Source organism: Mastigoproctus giganteus, chromosome 7 (assembly GCF_048544385.1).
Source record: "Mastigoproctus giganteus isolate SK-2022 chromosome 7, ASM4854438v1, whole genome shotgun sequence".
In the NCBI taxonomy this organism is placed as follows: Eukaryota; Metazoa; Arthropoda; class Arachnida; order Uropygi; family Thelyphonidae; genus Mastigoproctus; species Mastigoproctus giganteus.
The window spans coordinates 381,826-404,682 of record NC_143581.1 but is presented as its reverse complement, the minus strand read 5'-3'; the positions used below and the strand labels follow the sequence as shown (position 1 = coordinate 404,682).

At 40.3% G+C, this 22,857-nt stretch overlaps 1 protein-coding gene across 1 annotated transcript; it reads left to right on the top strand.

Moving 5' to 3' along the window:
• The first annotated feature begins 19,933 nt into the window (after positions 1–19,933).
• On the top strand, positions 19,934–21,823 carry LOC150082421 (zinc finger BED domain-containing protein 5-like). The gene is made up of 2 exons (XM_090377721.1): positions 19,934–20,723; positions 21,681–21,823. Exons 1-2 carry the CDS (start codon positions 19,934–19,936, stop codon positions 21,821–21,823), a joined length of 933 nt encoding a protein of 310 aa, XP_090233847.1.
• The last annotated feature ends 1,034 nt before the right edge of the window (positions 21,824–22,857 follow it).

The window sequence follows — 22,857 nt, the reverse complement described above, 5'->3', positions numbered from 1 at the left end:
TAGAAAGGTGATGTGGTTGGTTAAGGACCTCAGATGGAGAAGACGAAAGGAAATCTTCTAATCGCTGTCCATTCTGGGAAACTGCATGGCCATCCACCCGGCTATACCACAAGCGAGATCTACAATTGTCATCCATCTTTACTAGGATTTTTGCTGGATGGTAAGAGAGTTATGACTGACTGGAGATATTCAATATATGGTGCGATATCAGTTCATGGTCGGCAGTACAAGGAGACTACGTGCAGAGAGCCTTGTTGGCAGATAATGTGTGCACAAACACCAAAGGGGATACATAAGGAGTCGATCTTTGTGACTGTAATTGTAGTGTTCCTAATAATGATGGCTGCCCATGGAGTATCTGTGGTTGTCTCAATGATCCTATATGCTCGGTGGTAGCCTTGTACCCATCCCTTGTGGGTGTAGGGCTCTTGAGCACAGAGAATATCAATTTCTTCTTCATCCATTTTCATTCTAATTTGGTCGACCTCATTTCTGGCTCTTTTGGGCATTCAGTAAGAGAATCTTAAAGACGGTTGTGGGATAGCGATTATGGTGTACAGCCATAGTCGGTTTTGTTCTGGGTGGTTCTCAATATCCTTAAATAGCTTGGACCTTTGACATCCCAGACGGAGTGATTGGGATCCATTTTTGCTGCTTTGAAATTTGCGTAGTCAGGGGCTTGATTTTTGTTGGACAATTATTATAGGTGTGTCGGCGTTTGGCGCACAGTGGCCACAGGTGAAGTCTTATCGGACACAGACATGGGATGTGTGTCCGAATCGGAGGCATTTAAAGCATTTGATGGTAGGTATGTGCTCTTTGAACCGCAAGAGCTCCAGCCAATAAATATTCGCTGTTGTTGGGATAATATTTTCCATATCTTCGGGGAGAGTTCGATTACCCAGTTGCAACAAGTACCCGATCTGGATTTGGTGGAGTACTTTACTTTAAATTCACTTTGAATTTCATGTATAGTGATATGATCAGCAAGGTTCCTGTCATATATTTCCTCAAGGAGGTCATCTTTGGAAATTCCTTTTTCGACATCGAAGATTACAATAGATGGGCCTTTTGGTTTGGTTATCTCAGTGCTAAGACCAAGTTCATTTTCTGTGTGTGGATTTGGATAATGTTTTCTGCATCTTTTTTGGAAGCAGTCTCAATGATGATCCCAGAATTACGGATTTTTCTGAGGCTTCTAATTTTTATGGTTTTCATTTGAGATTTCAAGTTGGTAGTAACAACCTCCTTGACAGCCTAGCTTGAAGTGAAGGAACCTTCCTGGGTCGCGCGAAGGATGACTAGGTTTTGTTCTCTATTCTGTATGGTACTGGGAGGAGCAAATAGCTTATCTGCCATTGGTTGGATCCTCAGCGCATCTGAATAGGACCGGGGGCGCTGTGGCATTTCACTTGGTTCCCGTTGGTCTGCTGATAATCTGTTGATGAACCGAATATCAACTGTGGTATTCGGTTCACTGTCCATAAGGTGGCAGCCAATACTGGATAGTGGTAAGGCAGTGTGATTGGGAGGATGGGCATTAATTTTTGGCCGCTGTACAATTGCAGCATAAGTTAATTCTGAGATAGGTGTAGGGAGAAGTGCTGGCCGAGATTGGCGGTTTGATTGTGCTATCAGATCTTGGCGGAAAGAGTTCTAAGTGCTATAGCTGGACTGCTGAACGCCTTTGTCAGAGTATAATTTGTTTTCCACAGTTGCTCATTGATTGCTCTCAATTGTTCATTCTGTAGTATTAAATCATGTAACATTTTCTCGAAGGTACCCCAGCAGCCTGTAATTTTTTGGACAGCTGGCTTGGTTACTCTACTTCCTTCAAAGCGAAGGCAGCATTCCATCATGGACCTGAGGATCACAATTTTCTCCAGGTGAGAGCAATCCTAGAGAACTGGGAGAACCTAGAAGAACCTTCTTCTAGGTGGGAGAACCTAGAAGAACCTTCTTCTAGGTTCTCCCAGTGAGCAGTTGAAGGAGAACAGGTTTTAGTGGATTTTTTTTTTTTTTTTTTTTTTTTTTTTTTGGGGGTTTTAGCAGTTTTCGCTCAGCTGGAGGGATGGAGTTGTTCATCTTGATGTCCACACTCGCGACCTCGTCATCAACAATAATATTACTATTATTGGGATCCCGTTGCGGAGAAACATCAGTGCCTAACTTAGCTGGTTTGCTGTTGAGCCATTTAATCAGAGCTGAGTTTGGGCAGGTGTTTTCAAGTAATTCCTCGTTGCTGGAGGTGTGCCGTTCTCTGCATGAAGAGCGCAATAGCACAACTACGGGGGTAGTGTTTCTCGTTTGAGATTGAAATTTTGACATATTTTATTTAATTTTATTGTTGTTTATTATTACTATTTTATTTATTATTTATTATTTTTTTTTTTTCAAGTTGTTCAAAACAGCTAGAATTTATAGCCAATTAGCAGGAAGGTTCTTAATGCCAACTCGAAAAACGTGTAGGTTCGCTAAGTGAAACAATATGGTGGCGAACAAAGGAGACTGGCGAAAAACATGGTAAAAGATAAAATAAACTGCTAGGATATAAAATAAAGATGTTGTATGTGAGGTGACCAGTATTTCGACGAGGTTTCTCCCTTTACTGAGGATAACGTGGAGATCCTTTTACAAGATGCATCTAGCTTCCGGGCTCTGCAGAGATTTGCTGCCGCTGTGTTTGCCAGAAGAACAATCATAAGGAACTTTTCAGATCTAGAGTTGGCAGCATATGTGAATCATGCATGATTTGCATCTGGGTTCGGGTGCTTCAGTCTGGGAAGCTATTTGTCCGGTCTGTGGCTCCTGAACATGTACCACTACGGTGGTTTTTTTTTTTTTTTTTTTTCCTTGGTTCTCGGGTTTGGGCGGCCTGAGACCAGGGATGTTGGCACCCAACAGTATTGCACTTCCTCTGTTGGGTGCAGGTTAGTGCCTTGCACTTCAGTATACAATAGTAGAGACAGGTCCGGCTCCACGTGCCCAGGGTCGGGCATCAGCCTACAGCTGAAGATATCAGCTGTTTCCTGATGGCAGAGTGACCTGACATAAACAACATACTAAGTTCATAAACATTTCTTTAATACAAGTTTAACCTTTCCTATACAAAATTTGACTATTTTTCTTTAGATATAATTAGTGTAATTTATATCTAAAAATGCTCTTGTTTTGAATATTCAATTTCTTAGCTATGTTTCAGGCCCACTTTACACTTATCTGTTTTATTTAAAGAATTAGGTGGAGATGGGCATATGCCTGGGAACCACCCCGACACAGTATATACACACACACACACAGTATACATTGTTCATTACCGACGTTGGGGGCTTTATAGTGTTGAAGTCATGTGAATATGTGCTCCTAAGTTTTGGACTTATAAGTGCGGATATAGCAATACCTGATGTAAGAAAATAGGTGCCAGTGATAGTATAAGTGGTGGTGAGTTTAGGTGTTAAATTTTGCTGGTCGGGATTGAGAATTTCACAAGATATACGTGATTTAAACTTTTTCAGTTTCACAGATTGTGATTACATAGAGATACATTATCCCATAGAGTTAACATTACACAAAACCAGTTGTGAATTTTCCCATAGGAATAGCATTACCCCATAGACTTTGAATGGGACAAAATGGCTACCAGGGTTTAATTCCATTTTGTGTGTCCTGGGATACCATGTAACATTGAGAGTGACATCTATATGTAACTGTAACCATTTATCAACCACCATATTGTGGAAAACATTCAAATTTCATAGGTTTTCCTTTGGATGGAAAATCCCCATAGGTTAACATAGGATTGACTGTGGGCTTGTTTTGGGCTAAGATTGACAAAACTTAAACAATTAATATCTCCTTATCTATTAGGATTGAGGAGTTCATCTTTGGAGGTTGTATTCCTCAGAAAATTACTTATTTTTCTAGATATTTTCCAGCTCCATCTGGTGATTAGGAGCCGAGATATAGAATTCAGGATTTGTGAAAATCAAAACTTTCATGCTGATTTTTCATCCAGCTCTATACATAGAAAATAGTCTCACATACATATTTTATTGAATTAACAGTTTATTACAGAGGCTGGTAGGTAGGTGTTTTTTCAGGACAGTCAAGAAGAAGAGGATTTTATAAATAAAGATTTTTTATTACAGGAAGAAGAGGACATTACTAGAACTTAAGGAAAATTTGGTTCTGTTTTCTTTAAATTTAAACACATTATGGACACAGAATTTATTAGTGAGACTGTACGGGACTCAGATGCAGCGGGAGTTTTTTCTGGTGAGGCTGGGGATAAACTGGAAGCCCCCAAGAGACATAAGGGTAAAAGCGCAGTCAAATCAATAAGGGGAAATTCTAAGGGTGACAAGAGTAAGAACAAACGCAAAAAATCTGTTCCTACTGAAAAGGATCAATGTAAAAATGATTCTGAGGGAGGTACTTCTTCTGACTCGGAGTCATCTTTGATTAAATCTCCTGAGGTGTTTAAAACATTAAAAGGTCGTAAGGTTCCCTTGACTCCTCGGGTTGTGGTTCATGGAGACAGGGATAAAAATAGTGATACGGACAAAGACAATGTTGATCGCCCCTCGAAGCTTATTGTGGAATCATCCGCTTCTGTGGAGCTTGAGGGAGATGCAGAGGTTGCTTCTTTGAAGTCGCCTACTTCTGAAAAGAATCAGGGTGTGAGAGAGACTCAGAGATGGGAATCTATATTGAGTCCACCTTCTGATGATGATCCTGCTTCGGGACAGGTTTCGGAGGTCTTGGGATTTTGTTCTGCGGTATCTAAAGTTAAGAAGGCTCTCACGGATTTTTTGTTTTCTGAATCCTGTGGGGTCACGAGTGCTGCTTCTAGTCGTATTTTGGGTTTTTGGGCGGACTTGGAGGCAGTGACCACAACTTTACTTGTAGATAATGAACGGCTGAAGGTTCACTCTGCTGAGCTTGAGACTCGAGTTGAACTTCTTAACAATTTGGTGAAGACGCAAACTGTGGCTGGGAGATTATATCCTAGAGCTAAAACGTTTGCAAAGGCTGTTGAAGGTGGCTTGTCTGTGGTAGATGAACAGGTTTTGTTGAAATCAGCAGGGGATCGTGAGAGTACTCGCGGATTTGCTCGTGGAGTTTCTGAATCTCGGTCTGATCCTAATAATATAGTTATTTTTCGTCCGGCCGAGGGTTCTGAGATTGATTCGAGTCAGACCGTAAAATCGACAGTAACTGAGGAGATTAAAAAAGAATATAAAAACATGAAAATTAAAAGTATTCGTCTTTTGCGTAATAAAGCAGTACTTTTGGAGACAACTTGCCAAGAAGATGCATGTAAGATAACTGAGAATTTAACTTTTAAACAAGCAGGATTGTCGGTTGAGAAACCAAAATTTACTAATCCAACTGTTTTAATTTACGGAGTTCCTAAGGATTTTACCAAACAGGACATTTTGGAGGATTTGTACTACAAAAACTTTCAGGACTACAATGTCACTCAGGGGGAGGTTAATCAAGAAGTTTCATTTCGGTTTAGTTCGGGCTCTGGAACTAATGTCGTTAACTGGATCATTGGATTCAGCCCACGTCTTTATAAATGGTTGTTTAAGAACAACAGAATCTTTTTGGGCTTTGGATCGCACCGATTTAGGAAGTTCACTGTGGTTAGCAAGTGTTTTCGTTGTCTTGGCTATGGCCACTCTTCGCAGAATTGTTCACACAAAACGGTATCATGTGGCCACTGTGCAAATAGTGGACATATTTTCAATGAATGTCCCAACAAGGACAGTTCCCCTAAGTGTATCAACTGTAAGAGAAGAGGTCGAGACCATGATCATTCAGTTCGAGATAATAAATGTCCAGAATATATCAGAGTTGTTGAGATGACAGACAGGAGAACATACAATGAATAATACAAACCTTATGATTGCCAATACAGGTTATTCTAATAATTACAAGTGTCTAAAAATTTTACAAATCAATGGACAGAGGTCTCGTGCTGTTGCTGATGAAATTAGGGTTGCCGCCTTTGAGGGCAATTATGATCTTGTGTGTATCCAGGAACCTTATTATACGGCACGGGTGGGAGGACATGATCACATAATAGCAGGTTATCCAACATCATGCAGAATAATTGCAGTTTCTGAAGTCCCTCCTAAGTCGGCTATTGTTGTAATAAACCAGGATATTGTATTAACTGCTATTTCTGGTTTGTCTTCTGCCTGTGTTACGTGTGTCTCTGTGTCACTGATGAACTTCTCCTTTTGTTTGGTTTCGGCATACTGTTCTCCTGCGGAAAATTTCCAGATCTTATTGCATCACATAGATAGAATCTGCTCGAGGTATGCTGGGCGAGGATTGGTTTTGGCGGCTGACCTTAACGCTAAATCTCATTTTTGGTATAGTGGGGTTCTTGATGTTCGTGGGTCTCTTTTGGAGGATTTGATTTTGTTGTATAATCTGAGTGTCCAGAATTTACCAGGTAAACCGTTTACCTTTTCTACCTGTAACGGCGAGTCGAACATTGATGTGATCATTGTTTCATCGGCTTATGAGGGACGGATTCTTCACTGGGATGTGAGCCCAGGTTTGGTGAACAGTGATCATAATGCTATTTCCTTCTATATTGCGCCAGAACCTGTGCAGGAGAAGTCTAGTATTGGGAATTTGAGAAGATTCTCAATGGAAAAAATGAAGTGGGATAAGTTTGGCAATTATCTCAAATCAATATACAGTGACCGTAACACATCTACTTTGAATAATTTTAATGCACAGGAATTTGTGGTCCATGTAGAGTATCACTTATATCAAGCAATGATACAGAGTACTACACGGAAGCAACGTAAAGTGACTCCAGTTCCTTGGTGGTCTCGGGAGTTGTCGACAAGACGATCTCAGGTGTTTAAAGCTAGGAAAGAGTTGCAGCGTAATAGGCATTTGTCGGACCGGGATGTACAGCAATTTCAGGATAACTATAAATCACTGCGTCGTGAGTACCACAAGGAAATTGCTCGAGCAAAAATTGATTGCTGGCAGAGTATGGTTCGGGAGGTAGGCAATTCGGATCCTTGGGGACTGATCTACAAGATCTCCCGAAACAAGCTTATGCACGGAGACATTTATAATACTGTTGTGTCTGAGGGAGAGGAGACTGATAATTGGTATGATACTGGGGAACAAATAATTAAGAATCTTTTCCCCGAGGATCAGACTGAATTGGATACGCAGGAACAATCCAGAATACGTATGGATAATGTCATGTACGAGGGCCCAGCGGAGGCAAGTCTTTTTTCCTTGTCAGAGCTTGAAGCTGCTATTGCTAAGTTAAGTGTTAAAAAATGCCCGGGTTTGGATTTGATTCAAAATAAAATGATAATTAAGTTCTTTGATAATTGTCCACAAATATTATTACAAATGTACAATAAATGCTTTCTCGAGATGACCTTCCCGAGATCCTGGAAGATAGCACTGCTCAAGATCCTTCACAAGCCTGGGAAACCTAAGGCTGATCCTCGGGCATATAGACCCATCTCTTTGTTGGCAAATCTTGGGAAATTATTTGAAAGACTGTTGGTCCCTCGAATCGTTGGAGGCTTAACGGAGGGTCACATGGTGTCGGATTCTCAGTTTGGCTTCAAAAAAGGGTCACTCAACAGAGGAAGCAATTCTAGTATTAATTAACTACATAAATTCTTCTCCTGAGAAGTATGTACTGGCTGTTTTTGTTGATTTTGAAGGTGCTTTTGACTCTGTTTGGTGGGAGAGTGTGCTGGTGTCTCTGAGGGATTCTGGTTGTGATAGATATATTTATGGAGTTATCCGTTCTTACTTCAGTGATCGGCTTGTGAGAGTTTTTGCAAAACACCTTATGTTTGATAAGTATGTTAACAGGGGATGTCCACAGGGTTCTGTCCTTGGGCCGATATTCTGGAACTCGGTTCTTGATCAATGGCTAAACAGATTGCAGGTTCCTCAGTGTTTGCAGGTGGCTTATGCGGATGACTTGGTTCTGGGAGTTGCTGGGGATTCTAGAGCCATATTGGAGCTGAAAATTCAGGAAATTTTGAACAATCTCTCAGAGTGGGCTGTGTTGAACAAATTAAAGATCTCATCTAAGAAAACCAGGATGATGGTATTTAAAAAGCACTTTGATTACAAGCGCCCGCCCAGAGTACTGTTGAATGGAAGGCAGGTTCCTTTTGTGTCTAGTATTAAGCATTTGGGTTTGATTTTGGATGACCGGCTGGGTTTTCATCTGCACGTGTCACATTTGAGGGATAAACTAAAGAAATTTACTTCTTTCGTGATGCGTATTTCCAGGAAAGAGTGGGGTCTTAATAAACGCACGATGCTATTATACTACAAGACCATTTTCTTGCCGATTGTCGCATATGCCGATTGTCGCATATGCTGCGGGAGTTTGGATGAATGCTGTGATCAAGGTCAAAATTAAAAATCAACTTATGTCGCTGCAGAGATCTATGTTGCTAGCATTGCTGTATGCTCCTCAGACTGTCTCGACGGTTGCACTGCAGGTGATCGCAGGTGCTCTTCCAGTTGATTTATATGTATTGTACCGTGGTATGTTATATGCACTAAGAAAAGGAATTTCGGCTCAGTGCCTGGGCATCTCTATTGACCTGACTGCCAACATTAAAGAGGAAAAAGTCAGAATTTGGAACTCCCTCATTGCCATGTGGAGGATTCGATGGAGCTCTTCTGCATTTGGCGAGACAACAAGAAGAATTATTCCAGCGGCGGATTTTGCTATGTCAAAGACAGTGTCTTCTTGGTTTTGTCCTACGATGTTTACAAGTTATATATTGACCGGGCACGGATCTTTTCGTGACAAACTATTTTCAAAAGGATTGGAGCCTGATCCGTGGTGTTCTTGTGGTGATGCAGAAACTTGGACGCACGTGTTGTTTGTTTGTCCTTTTTATGGATCAGAGCGTCGTCGACTTTTCGACGAGGTTTCTCCCTTTACTGAGGATAACGTGGAGATCCTTTTACAAGATGCATCTAGCTTCCGGGCTCTGCAGAGATTTGCTGCCGCTGTGTTTGCCAGAAGAACAATCATAAGGAACTTTTCAGATCTAGAGTTGGCAGCATATGTGAATCATGCATGATTTGCATCTGGGTTCGGGTGCTTCAGTCTGGGAAGCTATTTGTCCGGTCTGTGGCTCCTGAACATGTACCACTACGGTGGTTTTTTTTTTTTTTTTTTTCCTTGGTTCTCGGGTTTGGGCGGCCTGAGACCAGGGATGTTGGCACCCAACAGTATTGCACTTCCTCTGTTGGGTGCAGGTTAGTGCCTTGCACTTCAGTATACAATAGTAGAGACAGGTCCGGCTCCACGTGCCCAGGGTCGGGCATCAGCCTACAGCTGAAGATATCAGCTGTTTCCTGATGGCAGAGTGACCTGACATAAACAACATACTAAGTTCATAAACATTTCTTTAATACAAGTTTAACCTTTCCTATACAAAATTTGACTATTTTTCTTTAGATATAATTAGTGTAATTTATATCTAAAAATGCTCTTGTTTTGAATATTCAATTTCTTAGCTATGTTTCAGGCCCACTTTACAGTTATCTGTTTTATTTAAAGAATTAGGTGGAGATGGGCATATGCCTGGGAACCACCCCGACACAGTATACACACACACAGTATACATTGTTCTGGCTTTATAGTGTACAAGTCATGCGAAAATATGCTCTTGTGTTTTGGATTAATAAGTGCGGTTATAGAAATACCTGAAATAAGAAAATATGTGCCAGAGATAGTTTAAGTGGTGGTGAGTTCAGGTGTTAAATTTTGGAGGTAGGGGTAGTGAAATCGACTAGATATACTTGATTTAAACTTTTTCAGTTTTACAGATAGTGATCACATACAGATACATTATCCCATAGAGATAGCATTACAGAAAATCAGTTGTGAATTTTCCCATAGGAAAAGCATAGCCCCATAGACTTTACATGGGACAAAATGGCTACCAGGTTTTAATTCTATTTTGGGTGTCCTGGAAGCCCCCTAACATTGAGAGCGACATCTATATGTAACTGCAATCATATATCAACCATAATATTGAGGAAACTTTTAAATTTTGCAAGGTTTTCCTATGGGCAGAAAATTCCCATAGGTTAACATAGGATTGAGTATGGGCTAGTTTTGGGCTAAGATTGGCAAAAGTTAAATAATATCTCCTCATCTATTGGGATTAAGGAGTTCATCTTTGGAGGATATATTCCTTAGGAAATTACTTATTTTTCTAGATATTTTTCAGCTCCAACTGGTGATTAGGAGCTGAGATACAGAATTCAGGATTTGTGAAAATCAAAACTTTCATATCGATTTTTCATCCAGCTTCATACATGGAAAATAGACTTATATACCTATCTATATTGATTTGATAATTTATTACAGGGGCTGGAAGGTAGGTATTTTTTCAGGACAGTACAGAGGAAGAGGAACAAGTAAATAAAGATATTTTCTTGCAGGAAGAAGAGGATTCTTCAAACAACAGTTTTTGAGTCTTTGTTTTATTAAACATAATCTTTAAGACATGAATACAGAATTTAATTTAGAGTTGATTCAGGAATCTGATATTGAGGGAGTGTCTTCCGGGGAGTCCGGGGGAACGCCTGAGGCCTCTAAAAACATAAGGGTAAAAGTGTAACTAAAGCACCAAAAGGTGGAACTAAGGGTGACAAGCATAAGAACAAAAGCAAAAGTAAAAATAAAAAACAGGCAGGAACATGTAAGGATAAAAATGAGGAGGCTGGCACACACAAAACAGTTGATAAGGAGACTGAGGAACGGGGTAACTCTGATGATGACTCATCTTCTGACTCTGGGTCGATGGACCAAGTTGGAGGAAAGAGGTCCCCTGAAATATTTAAAACACTTAAAGGCAGAACGATTCCTTTGACCCCTAAGCTGGGGTCCCACGTGGACAAGGAAAAAAGTAAAAAAGTGGTCTCGTCTGATCAGGTTTCAAATGGGGACAGTGTTGTGAGTCATCCAATTCTTCTGGAGGAGCACTCCACTTCTCTGGATGCTCAGGATCTTGGAGCTGGGGCCCTTTTGGTGGAGAAACATGGGGATAATAATCTGGAAGTTAATTCAGCCCTGGAGGGAGTCTCTGTTGTGGGCTCCTCGCTTGTTGAGGGGCTGAATCTGGGAGGTTCTTTGGATGCATCAGCGGTTTATTCGACAGTGTCAAAGATGAGAAGAGCTCTAACCGAGTTTATGTCTTTAGATTCGAGTGGGGTAACAAAAACAACTTACAACAATATCTGTGGCCTCTGGGCGGATTTGGAATCTATAACTACAGCACTTTTAATTGACAACGAACGTCTGAAAGTTCGCTCGGCAGAATTAGAGATTCGGGCTGATCATTTTGACAGACTAATGAAGAGACAGCCGTTGCCCGGGGCCTTGGCTCCTGGGTCTAAGTCTTTTGCGAATGTGGCGCGTGGGTCTGCAGAGCTGTATGAGCCTGTAGCCTTCGAGTCTTCTGGGAGACAGGGAAATATGGACAGACCGGCTCGCAGGGTCCCTGGAGGTCAATCTGATCCTAATAACATTGTTATTTTTCGCCCTTCTGAGGGCTCTGAGATTGCTTCAAGTCAGGATGTGAGATCTGCTATTACGGACGCCATTAAGAATGAATACAAAAACATGAAGATCAAAAACATACGCCTTCTGAGAAACAAGGCAGTCTTGCTTGAGACTACGTGCCAGGGAGACGCAAGTAGAATAACTGAGACACTATCTTTCAAGCAGGCAGGATTGTCTGTGGAGAAACCAAAATTTTCTAATCCAACTGTTTTAATATATGGAGTCCCAAAAGAATTTACCAAAGAAGAAATCTTGGAGGATTTGTTTTACAAAAACTTTCAGGATCATAATTTCACTCAAGAGGATGTGAACCAGGAGGTTTCCTTCAGGTTCAGCTCCGGCTCAAGCACTAGGGTTACAAATTGGATCATTGGCTTTAGCCCACGCTTGTATAAGTGTCTGTTTAAAAACGACAGAATATTTTTAGGCTTTGGATCCCATCGTTTTCGTAAATTTACAGTGGTTAACAAGTGTTTTCGTTGTCTAGGCTATGGCCATTCTTCACAGACCTGCTCGCATAATACTGTGTCCTGTGGCCACTGTGCCAATAGCGGTCACGTTTATGCCGAGTGTCCTAACAAAGAAAGTCCCCCACAGTGTATTAATTGCAAAAGGAGAGGTCGAGGCTGTGATCATTCGGTGCGGGACAGCAAATGTCCTGAATACATCAGAGCTGCAGAAATGACAGACAGGAGAACATATAATGAATAAAGGAAATCATTTGCATTTTACCACAGATAATTTTAATAATCAATGCTTAAAAGTCTTGCAGATTAATGGACAGCGGTCCCGTGCTGTAGCAGATGAAATTCGAGTGGCTGCTTTTGACAATAACATAGATTTGGTTTGTATTCAGGAACCATATTACACTGCACAGGTGGGAGGACTTGTACATAAGGTAATGGGATACCCATCATCATGCCGAGTGGTTTCTGTTTCGGATGCCCCTCCTAGATCGGCAATAGTCGCTTTTAATCAGAACATAGTGATGACTGCTATTACTGGGGAGTGTTCCAGGGATGTGGTATGCGTCGCCGTGTCACTGATGGAGTATTCCTTTTGTTTAGTGTCTGCGTATTGCTCTCCAGCGGATGATTTCCAGATTTCTTTGCACCACATTGATAGAATCTGTTCGAGATTTGTAGAGCGGGGATTGATTCTTGTGGCTGACCTCAATGCCAAGTCTAACTTTTGGCATAGTGGAGTTGTTGACTCTCGCGGGTCTCTCTTGGAGGAATTGATTTTATCGTATAATTTGAGCGTTCAGAATTTACCTGGGAAGCCTTTTACATTCTCAACTAGTAACGGTGAGTCCAACATAGATGTGACAATTGTCTCGTCAGGATATGATGAGAGGATTTTAGAATGGGACGTGAATCCTGATTTGGTGAACAGTGACCACAACTCAATTTCTTTTTATATTGCTCCTGAAGCTGCGCGAAGGAACTTTGGCTTAGGTAACCTGAAGAGATTTTCAATGAAAAGTAAACTGGGACAAATTTAGTAGTTACTTGAAATCCGTTTATAATGATAACAATAAAACATTCTTGAATGATTTCAATGCCGATGAATTGGTGTCCCACGTTGAGTATCATCTATATCAGGCTATGGTACTAAGTGCTAAAAGAAAACAATTCCGAGCGGTCCCGGTTCCTTGGTGGTCTCCAGCGCTGACCGAGCTGAGATCTAGGGTGATGAAGGCCAGGAGAATGCTCCAGCGGAATAAGCACCTGTCGGTACAAGATGTATTACTGCTTAGTAATAACTACAAACAATTAAGAAGAGAATATCACAAGCAAATAGCTTGTGCCAAGATTGAATGTTGGCAGACTTTAGTCAAAGAGGTGGGCAATTCGGACCCCTGGGGACTGATTTATAGGATCACAAGAGATAAGCTATTACAGGGAGAAATTTATAACACAGTAGTGGTCAACGGAAAGGAAACTGACAACTGGCATGATACTGTTGGAAAAATAGTTGGGGAGCTCTTTCCTGAGGATGTACCAGGGAGGATACGGCTGAACAGTCAAAAATACGCTTGGAGAATATTAAGTATGAGGGTTCATCAGAGATCAGCCTTTTTTCCATGTTGGAGCTGGGAGCAGCTATTACTAACCTGAATGTTAAAAAGTGCCCGGGATTGGATTTGATTGAAAATAAGGTTTTATTAAAATTTTATGACATTTGTCCTCAGATTTTGTTAAATATGTACAACAAGTGTTTCTTGGAGATGAAGTTTCCTAGATCTTGGAAGATTGCCCTTCTTAAGATCCTTCACAAGCCTGGCAAACCCAAGAGGGAACCTAGGGCATATAGGCCAATTTCTCTTTTGGCAAATTTAGGAAAGTTGTTTGAACGGTTGTTGCTCCATAGGATCATTGATGTGCTAACAGTAAATCACGCTATATCAGACGATCAGTTCGGGTTTAAGAAGGGTCACTCAACTGAAGATGCCATTTTGACTTTGATCAATTATATAAAATCCTCTCCTGAAAAGTATGTTTTAGCAGTGTTTGTAGACTTTGAGGGTGCTTTTGACTCCGTGTGGTGGGAGAGCGTGTTGAGATCCCTGAGATTGTCTGGATGCGACAGAAATATATATGGAGTGGTTCGTTCATATTTTAGTGATAAAATGGTGAAGGTTTGTGCGAGGCATTTGATGTATCACAAATGTATTAATCGAGGATGCCCACAGGGGTCGGTGTTGGGACCAATATTTTGGAACGCTGTTCTGGATCAGTGGCTGAACGGATCTCAAGCTTCTGGAGGTCTACAGGTGGCGTATGCGGACGACTTAGTTGTGGGAGTTTCTGGAAGATCCAGAACAATACTGGAGCAAAAAATACAGAACATTTTGGATGACTTGTCCGCGTGGGCCACCTTAAACAAGTTGAAAATTTCACCCAAAAAAACCAACTTTATGGTGTTCAAAAATCACTTTGACTACAACCGTCCGCCCAGAGTGCTATTAAAGGGAAAACAAATTCCTCTAGTTTCTAATACAAAATATCTAGGAGTGATTTTGGATGACAGGATGGGTTTTCATTTGCATGTGTCGCACCTAAATGAAAAAAATCAAGAAATTCACCTCTGCAGTGATTCGGATTTCTAGGAAGGAATGGGGGCTTAACAAAAGAACTATGATATTATATTACAGAACTGTCTTTCTGCCAATAGTGGCTTACGCGGCAGGAGTGTGGATGGGTGCAGTAAATAAGGTTCGAATCAGAAGCAAACTCATGTCACTGCAGAGATTAATGTTATTGGCTTTTTTACATGCTCCAAGAACTGTGTCAACAGCAGCGTTGCAGGTCATTGCAGGAACCATTCCATTGGATTTATATATTATGTATCGGGGAATGCTGTACGCACTGAGGAGGGGAATTTCGACTGAGTGTTTGGACATTTCCGTTGACCTTACTAACAACGTCAAAGAAGAAAAACTTAGAATCTGGAGTTCATTAGTTGAAGTTTGGAGGAATCGGTGGGGCTCTTCTGAGGTAGGACAGGTAACGAGGAAGTTAATCCCATCAGCAGATTTTGCAATGTCAAAAACAGTGTCGTCATGGTTTCATCCTTCGATGTATACCAACTATATATTGACAGGACACGGGTCCTTTCGTGAAAATCTACATTCTCGAGGATTGGAGCCTGATCCGTGGTGTTCCTGCGGCGAGGTGGAATCTTGGACACATGTTTTATTTCTTTGTCCTTTGTATGGATCTGTGCGGCGCCGACTTTTCAATGAACTTACTAACATCACTGAGGATAATGTGCAGGTGCTTTTGAATGACGCTTCCAGTTTTCAGGCCTTGCAGAGGTTCGCATCTGTTCACCAGAAGGACGATCATAAGAAATTTGTCGGAGGTTGAGCTGGCAGCATATTTGAATAATGCATAAATGCATCTGGGTTGGGAGCTTCAGATCAGGAAGCTATATGTCTGATCTGTGGTTCCTCAACATGTACCACTACGGTGGTTTTTTTTTTTTTTTTTTCCCTTCTTGGCTCTTGGGTTTGGGCAACCTGAGACCAGGAATGTTGGCACCCGACAGTATTGCACTTTTTCTGTCGGGTGCAGGATTGTGCTTTGGCACTAAAGATCATAATAGTAGAGCAGGTCCGGCTCCACGTGCCGGGGACGGGCATCACTTAGCAGCTGTGGATGACAGCTGCTTCCTGATGGCAAAGTGACCTGACATTAACAACACACTATACACACAAACACTTCTTTAATACAATTTTAACCTTTCCTATACAAAATTCAGTTATCAGTTTTAGATCATTGTTCAAAATTGAATCCATCTCAAAATTTTCTTCTCTTGAATATTCTATTTCTTAGCTATAATTCAGGCCCACTTTACAGTTTTTCTGTTAAAATGTTTTAGGTGGAGATGGGCACATGCCTAGGTACCACCCCGACACAGTACACACACACACACACACACACACACACACACACACACACACACACACACACACAGTATACATTGTTCTTAGTTGGAAATTTTTTTTTTTTTTTTTTCGCTGGCCTCCAAGTTTGGACAGCCTTGGGGGCAGGATTGTTGGCACCTACCAGTATAGCACTACTTCCGGTAGTTGCGGGATTTGTGCATTACAGCACACTCCGAGAATGGTTGATCCAGGTGTTGGTTAATCCCTGGTGGCGAAATGGCCTGAAATCACACTTTTTTTGAGGCCTGTTTTGCAGACGTTCTGAGATTTTACAGGAGTAAAAGGTGGAGATGGGCTTATGTCTAGGAGCCACCCTTCTTATCAGGACACACACACACACAATCAAATGTACAGAAAGACTACAGTATATATAAGAGTATGTATATAAAATCTGTATATAAATATTGTATATAAATTGATTAATGTATATTAGAGAATGTATATAAAGTTGTGTGTTAATAAAAAAAAAAAGTTTAAAAGTATCCTGGGAGAACTCTGCTCCCAGTCAGTTTCACAGTTTACAGGTTTCACTGCCTCTGTGACGTTATCGCTACGTCGACCACGTGGGTTTCCATAGGGAAGATAGGACGATATGTTCACTTGCTTGTAAAATGGCCTTCCAACATCACATAAAATTATAACATTTTATGTAATGTAGAATTTTTTTCAGCCTGGACTGTACTTGTTAACAGGAGAGATTGCTTCTACAGGGATGGGATGCACTTAAATAGGAAGGGTGCAAGAATGTTTGCTGATGCTATCAAGGCAGTGTTAGGTGGGTCGGAAAACTGCTAGATTGGGCGGGATACAAGGATTAATAGATTAACAGTAGCCACTGGCAGAGGTGAAAGTGATTCTTGTACTGCTTCTATTGGAATGAGCAGAAGCCTGAAAAACAAGATGCAGGATATTTCAGAGGCAGCTGGGAGTCATTGGGGTACAAGTAAATACATGGGTTGTATTAGGGTGGCTAAGAATAGAAATAGGTGCATGTATACTTGCGTGTACACCAATGCTAGGAGTTTAGTAAATAAATTTGATGAATTTGAGGTATTGCTCAAAACATCAAAGGCAGATATTGTTGGGATATCAGAGACGTAGTGTCACACAGATATAAGGAATGCAGAACTGGAATTTTGGAAGTAAAACGTCTACAGAAAGGATAGACAGGATAGGAAGGGAGGAGGGGTTATGCCATTAGTTATGAAATGCATAAAATCCAAGGAGGTGAAGCCAGTGGACATCGCTAGACAGTGCAGTGTCGAGTCAGTTTGGTGTGACATAAGCATTGGGAGATCAAAATTGAGAGTAGGAGTGTGCTATAGGCCTAATGACTCTGATGAGTATAATAAGAAACTGTACAGGGAAATAGATGGGCCAGTAAATCACAGAGTCTTATAATGGGAGATTTTAATTTCCCAGATATTGACTGGAAATTGGGGGCTGGTCACTGACACACTAGCAAGGCTTTTGTGGATTTATTGGATGATTGTTTTCTACATCAGCATGTTCGGGAGGCAACTAGAGGGAGGAATACTCTTGATTTGATTATCAGCAGTGATTCTTCATGCATTAAGAATCTGCAGATAAATGAACCACTAGGTGGCAGTGATCACAGTGTGCTGAAGTGGGATATACTCAAAGAGGTAACTACCATTAGGGGTAAAGGGAAGGGTTATTGCTTTCGTAAAGGCGACTACGATGGACTGAGACAGTATTTAAATTCTATACAGTGGGACCAACGGATGATGTTACCAACAGCAAATGCAAAATGGGAAGCATTCAAAGAACTTATCTTGGAAGCTACTAGGCTTTACATACCAACTAAGAAATATTGTTCAAGGTTTAGGCCTAAATGGATGTCAGATGAAATTATGAGGCATATGGCAGAGAAGAAACATGCATGGGATACATACAAATTAACACATGACACAGAAGCCTATGAGAGATACAAGTTGATCTGTAACCAAGTTACAAAGGAGGTTAGGCAGGTGAAGGCAGATTACGAGAAATCTTTGGCAAGGGACGCAAAGAAAAACAGCAAAGAGTTCCTTACTTATGTAAACTCTAGAAGGAAGGGAATGAATCAGATTGGTCCACTTGATATCGATGGGTCAACTGTTGATTATCCTGCTCAGGTAGCTAACAAACTAAATGAATATTTTGCATCGACATTCACACATGAGGAGTTATTTAGCGAGGGGAAAGCCAGAGGTGTATTGAACTCTAGCAGTAAGCTAGAGAATCTTGTAATAACTGAGAGTAAAGTGGAGGAGAAATTGTTGAAGATAAACACAAGAAAGGCACCCGGGGTGGATGGGATCTATTCAGTTATATTAAAGGAGGCAGCAGAGGAAGTAAGCAAACCCTTAGCCATAATTATGAGAGCTTCCTTGGACTCAGGGGAGGTACCCACAGACTGGTGATGTTCAAATGTGACCCCAATTCACAAAGGAGGATCAAAGGCTAACAGAAGTAATTATAGACCTGTGAGTTTAACTTCTGTTCCAGGAAAATTAATGGAGGCTCTAGTTAAAGAAGCACTGCAGGATCATTTAGACAAGACTTCAGTTATAGCTCGGACACAGCATGGTTTTGTTAAGGGAAAGTCTTGCCTGACCAATTTGATTGGATACTATGATGCAGTCACAAAGGAACTGGATGCAGTGAATAAATTTGATATTATATACTTGGATCTTAGAAAGGCTTTTGATACTGTTGCACATGGAAGACTGCTGCACAAATTGGAGCAGTGTGACATTGGAGGCAAGTTGCTGCTGTGGATAAAGGGGTGGCTGAGGGGGAGAAGACAGAGAATGGTAATCAATGGACTCTGCTCGTCGTGGACTAGTGTTATTAGTGGAGTCCCTCAGGGCTCAGTGTTGGGTCCATTATTGTTGTCTGTATTTATAAATGATATTGATGCGTATATCAAGCTTAATGTCGAAGTTTGCAGACGATACAAAGGCAGGCAGGGTTGTCAAGGACACTACTGATACTTTGCTGCTGCAACAGGATCTGGAAAGGTTGAGCAGATGGGCTGAGAGGTGGCAAATGATGTTTAACATTGACAAATGTAAAGTACTACACATGGGAAACAGCAACCCCAGAGCAACGTATCAACTCTGTGGTACTACACTGACAGTGGTAGAGAATGAAAGGGACCTGGGGGTGGTTGCCCAGGCAGATATGAAGTTCTCTGAGCAGTGCAGACGGGCTGCAAAAGTATTTCATGGTGTATTGTCAATGATATATAGGAATCTTTCTAGCAGGGATAAGGAGGTGTTTATTCCCTTGTATAAGGCAATGGTCAGGCCTCACCTAGAGTACTGTATACAGGCCTGGAGGCCTCATTTCAAGAAGTATGTAGAGCTGCTGGAACGAATACAGAGCAGGGCAACAAGATTAGTGAATGGAACAAAGGGGTGCTCTTACGAAGAAAGGCTTAAGTTTTGCAAATTACAGTGTCTGGAGACTAGGCACCAGCGAGGTGATCTGATAGAGGTGTATAAAGCCTTGAATGGTTTGAGCATGCTCAGTGCTGATGGGATTCTTTCTCTCGCTCAGAATAATCACCTGAGAGGGCATAAATTCAAATTGAGGAAAGACAGATGTAGGATTTTCCTGTAGCCAGCGGGTGGTTGGTTGGTGGAATAGACTTCTATTCCTTGTCGTGGAAGTTGATAGCCTAAATAAGTTTAAGGCTTAGCTGGACAGGTATTTCGAACGAACAGAGGGGTGAATTGGAAGTGGTTATATTTTATTTATTATTATTTATTTATTTATTATTTATTTATTTTTTTTTGGCTGATATTGCATAAGCTTGCTTTCTTGCATCAAATGCCTCTACTAATGCTAATGCTAATGCTAATATGAACAATACCAGCGCCGATGAATCTGAGCCAAAAAGATCGAAAATTAGTACAAGAAAATATAATAAAGATTACTTAAATTTTGGTTTCACGTGGACAGGGGACATAAATTTTCCATTACCTTTATGTGTTGTATGTGGACATAAAAAAGGAAACAGTGCAATGGTTCCTAGCAAGCTAAAACACCATATGGGAAAAGTTCATCAAAATTTGATGTCTAAAGACAAAAGGTATTTTGTACGATTAATGACAAATAGTGCCAAACAAATACAAAAATTGGAAAACACAATAAAAGTGTCGGACAAAGCACAAATTGCCTCCCATGAAGTAGCGCAACTTATTGCACAAAAAGGGAACCCTGATTCGATTGGAGAAACGTTGATCGGTCCTGCTTGTCGTATAATAGTGAAATGTATGTTCAGCAAAGATGCGGAAGCTGAAATAAATAAAATTCCTCTTTCCAACGATACTATAAATCGAAGAATAATCGATATTTCGGAAAATATAGAAGAAAATGTTCAACAAAAACTTGAAGGTCAAATTTTTGCTCCGCAAATAGATGAGTCAACAGATATCAGCGGGAAAGCCCAATTAATGGGATTTGTTAGATTCATTAACGGAGATTTAATTATGAACCAATTTTTATTTTGTCAAGAATTGCCAGGAAGAACGACAGGAACGGAAATATTTAATTGTGTAGATAACTTTTTTGAAAAGACAAAGTTATCGTGGAATTTTTGTACAGGCATTTGTACAGATGGTGCCGCATCAATGATCGGACCTGAAAAAGGTTTTTTGGCGTTTGCAAAACAAAAAAATTCAAATCTTATTTCTACACATTGCATTATTCATCGAGAAGCCTTAGTAGTCAAAATTCTCCCCAAAGAATTAAGCATTATACTGGATGACGTAATAAAAATTGTTAACTATATTAAAAGCAGACCTTTAAAATCACGAATTTTCAAAGAATTATGCGACAGCATGGAATCTAACTACAATTGTTTATTACTACATAATGATATTCGTTGGCTTTCTAGAGGAAAAGTTTTAGCCCGTGTATTTGAATTGCGAGCAGAACTTTGTACATTTTTTTTTATAAATGAAATAAGTACCGCAGGAAAACAAAAGAATCGTATGAAAATACAAAAATTTTATGATAGTTTTAACAATGAATTATGGTGTGCAAAACTGGCTTACATAGAACATATATTTTCACATCTTAATATTTTAAATACTAGTTTACAAGGGCGAAACGAAAATATCTTAACATCAACAGATAAGTTAATTGCAATTAACTTATCTGTTGTTAATTGCAAAAGTAATTAACAACAGATAAGTTAATTGCTTTTGATAAAAAAATTATGCTTGTGGTTGAATAAACTTGATGAAAATAATTTAGCTATGTTTCCTAAGATTTCTGAACAGATGAGAAATTTTCTTGCACCAGTGGTGAAAAACCATTTGGATTTGCTTCTAAAGGCAATAAAAACATATTTTCCATCTATTAAATCGGAAAAATATGACTAGATTCGAAATCCTTTTATTAATGATACACCAAACTGGAATCTTTGTCTTGAAGAAGAGGAAGAACTGATTTCCCTTTCATCCGATCGAACATTAAAAATCAACCATTCGGAATTTCATTTGTATACTTTTTGGATTTCAGTCAGAGATGAATAACCAAAGTTATCTAAAAGAGCAATAAATATTTTACCCCAATTTTCTACGTCGTATTTATGTTAGTTAGGATTTTCAACTCTCACTAACATGAAAAATAAAAAACGATCAAGATTGGAAAATGTCGAAGATGACCCGCGAGTTGCTCTGTCTGAAATAAGACCTGATATAGAAGAAATAACAAAACATCCTCAATCACATATTTCACATTGACTATAAATAAAAATTCATTTGATCTCTATCAAATATTTGAATAATTTAAAGGTTTGTTGAAGGCATACATATTTTCTTTTTGTAATTATTTATTTAATTATTTTTATATTTTATTTTGGTTGTAAGAATTGTTTCCAATTGTTTCCATAACACAGATATAATATAAGTATAAATAAAAAAATATATTAATATTATTTTTTGCTCTATTTATTTAATTTAGAAATTTCTTCTTCTATGACTACGTAGGTGTGCCGCGAAATTTTTATTCTTTGGAAAATGTGCCACGAGAGTAAAAAGATTGAGAAACTCTGCTCTATGGTATCAAATCCCGGATCCGTATGTAATAACAGGGAGGAATATAGCTTTATACAGCAGTCTGAGTGTTCTCTGGTTGACCCTAGTCACACCTGCTTACTCGGACGATTACGGCTGCATAATTCCTGATTTTTTCTTGAAGGTATGAGAGGTGCGGGAAGAAGGAGAGCTTCGAATCCGGGATGATACCCAGGTGTTTTAGGGAAGTTACCAGCTTGATGGTTTTTCCTTGTACCTTGATCTGAGGGGGCCTTGATATTTGTAGGGTGCCTTTGAGAAGCATCGATTGTGTCTTCTGGGGAGAAATCCGGAGCTTGTGTAGAGTCGACCAGTCCTGTAAGATCTGTAGTGCTTGATTTCCAGTGGCCTCGAGAGCTGCTCTGGTGTCCGCTGCGATGGAGATGGTAATATCATCTGGGAATGCTTGGACAGTAACAGGGTCCAGATCCAGGCCAAGTAACTCATCAAGGACGATGTTCCAGAAGAAATGGCCGAGGACCGAGGGCTGTGGGCAGCCTCTGTAGATAGATTTGGTGAGCTTCTGGTATGGTGAGGAGATGGTGATGTTCCTGTTGGAAAGGTAACGTTGTATACATTTGTATAAGTTGGCTGGTATGCATGCCAGTCTTAGCCTGCGAAGAATGCTTGGCCACCAGAGCATGTCAAAGGCCCCGGAAAAGTCAATGGTTATGAGGAGGAAGTACTTGTAATTAGTGTTG

Excerpts from the sequence above, each read along its gene's own strand:
- LOC150082421 (XM_090377721.1), top strand. The coding sequence starts at position 19,934 with ATGAACAATACCAGCGCCGATGAATCTGAGCCAAAAAGATCGAAAATT. Across the intron at positions 20,724-21,680 it reads AATGATCGGACCTGAAAAAG|GATTTTCAACTCTCACTAAC; the intron begins GTTTTTTGGCGT and ends TATGTTAGTTAG.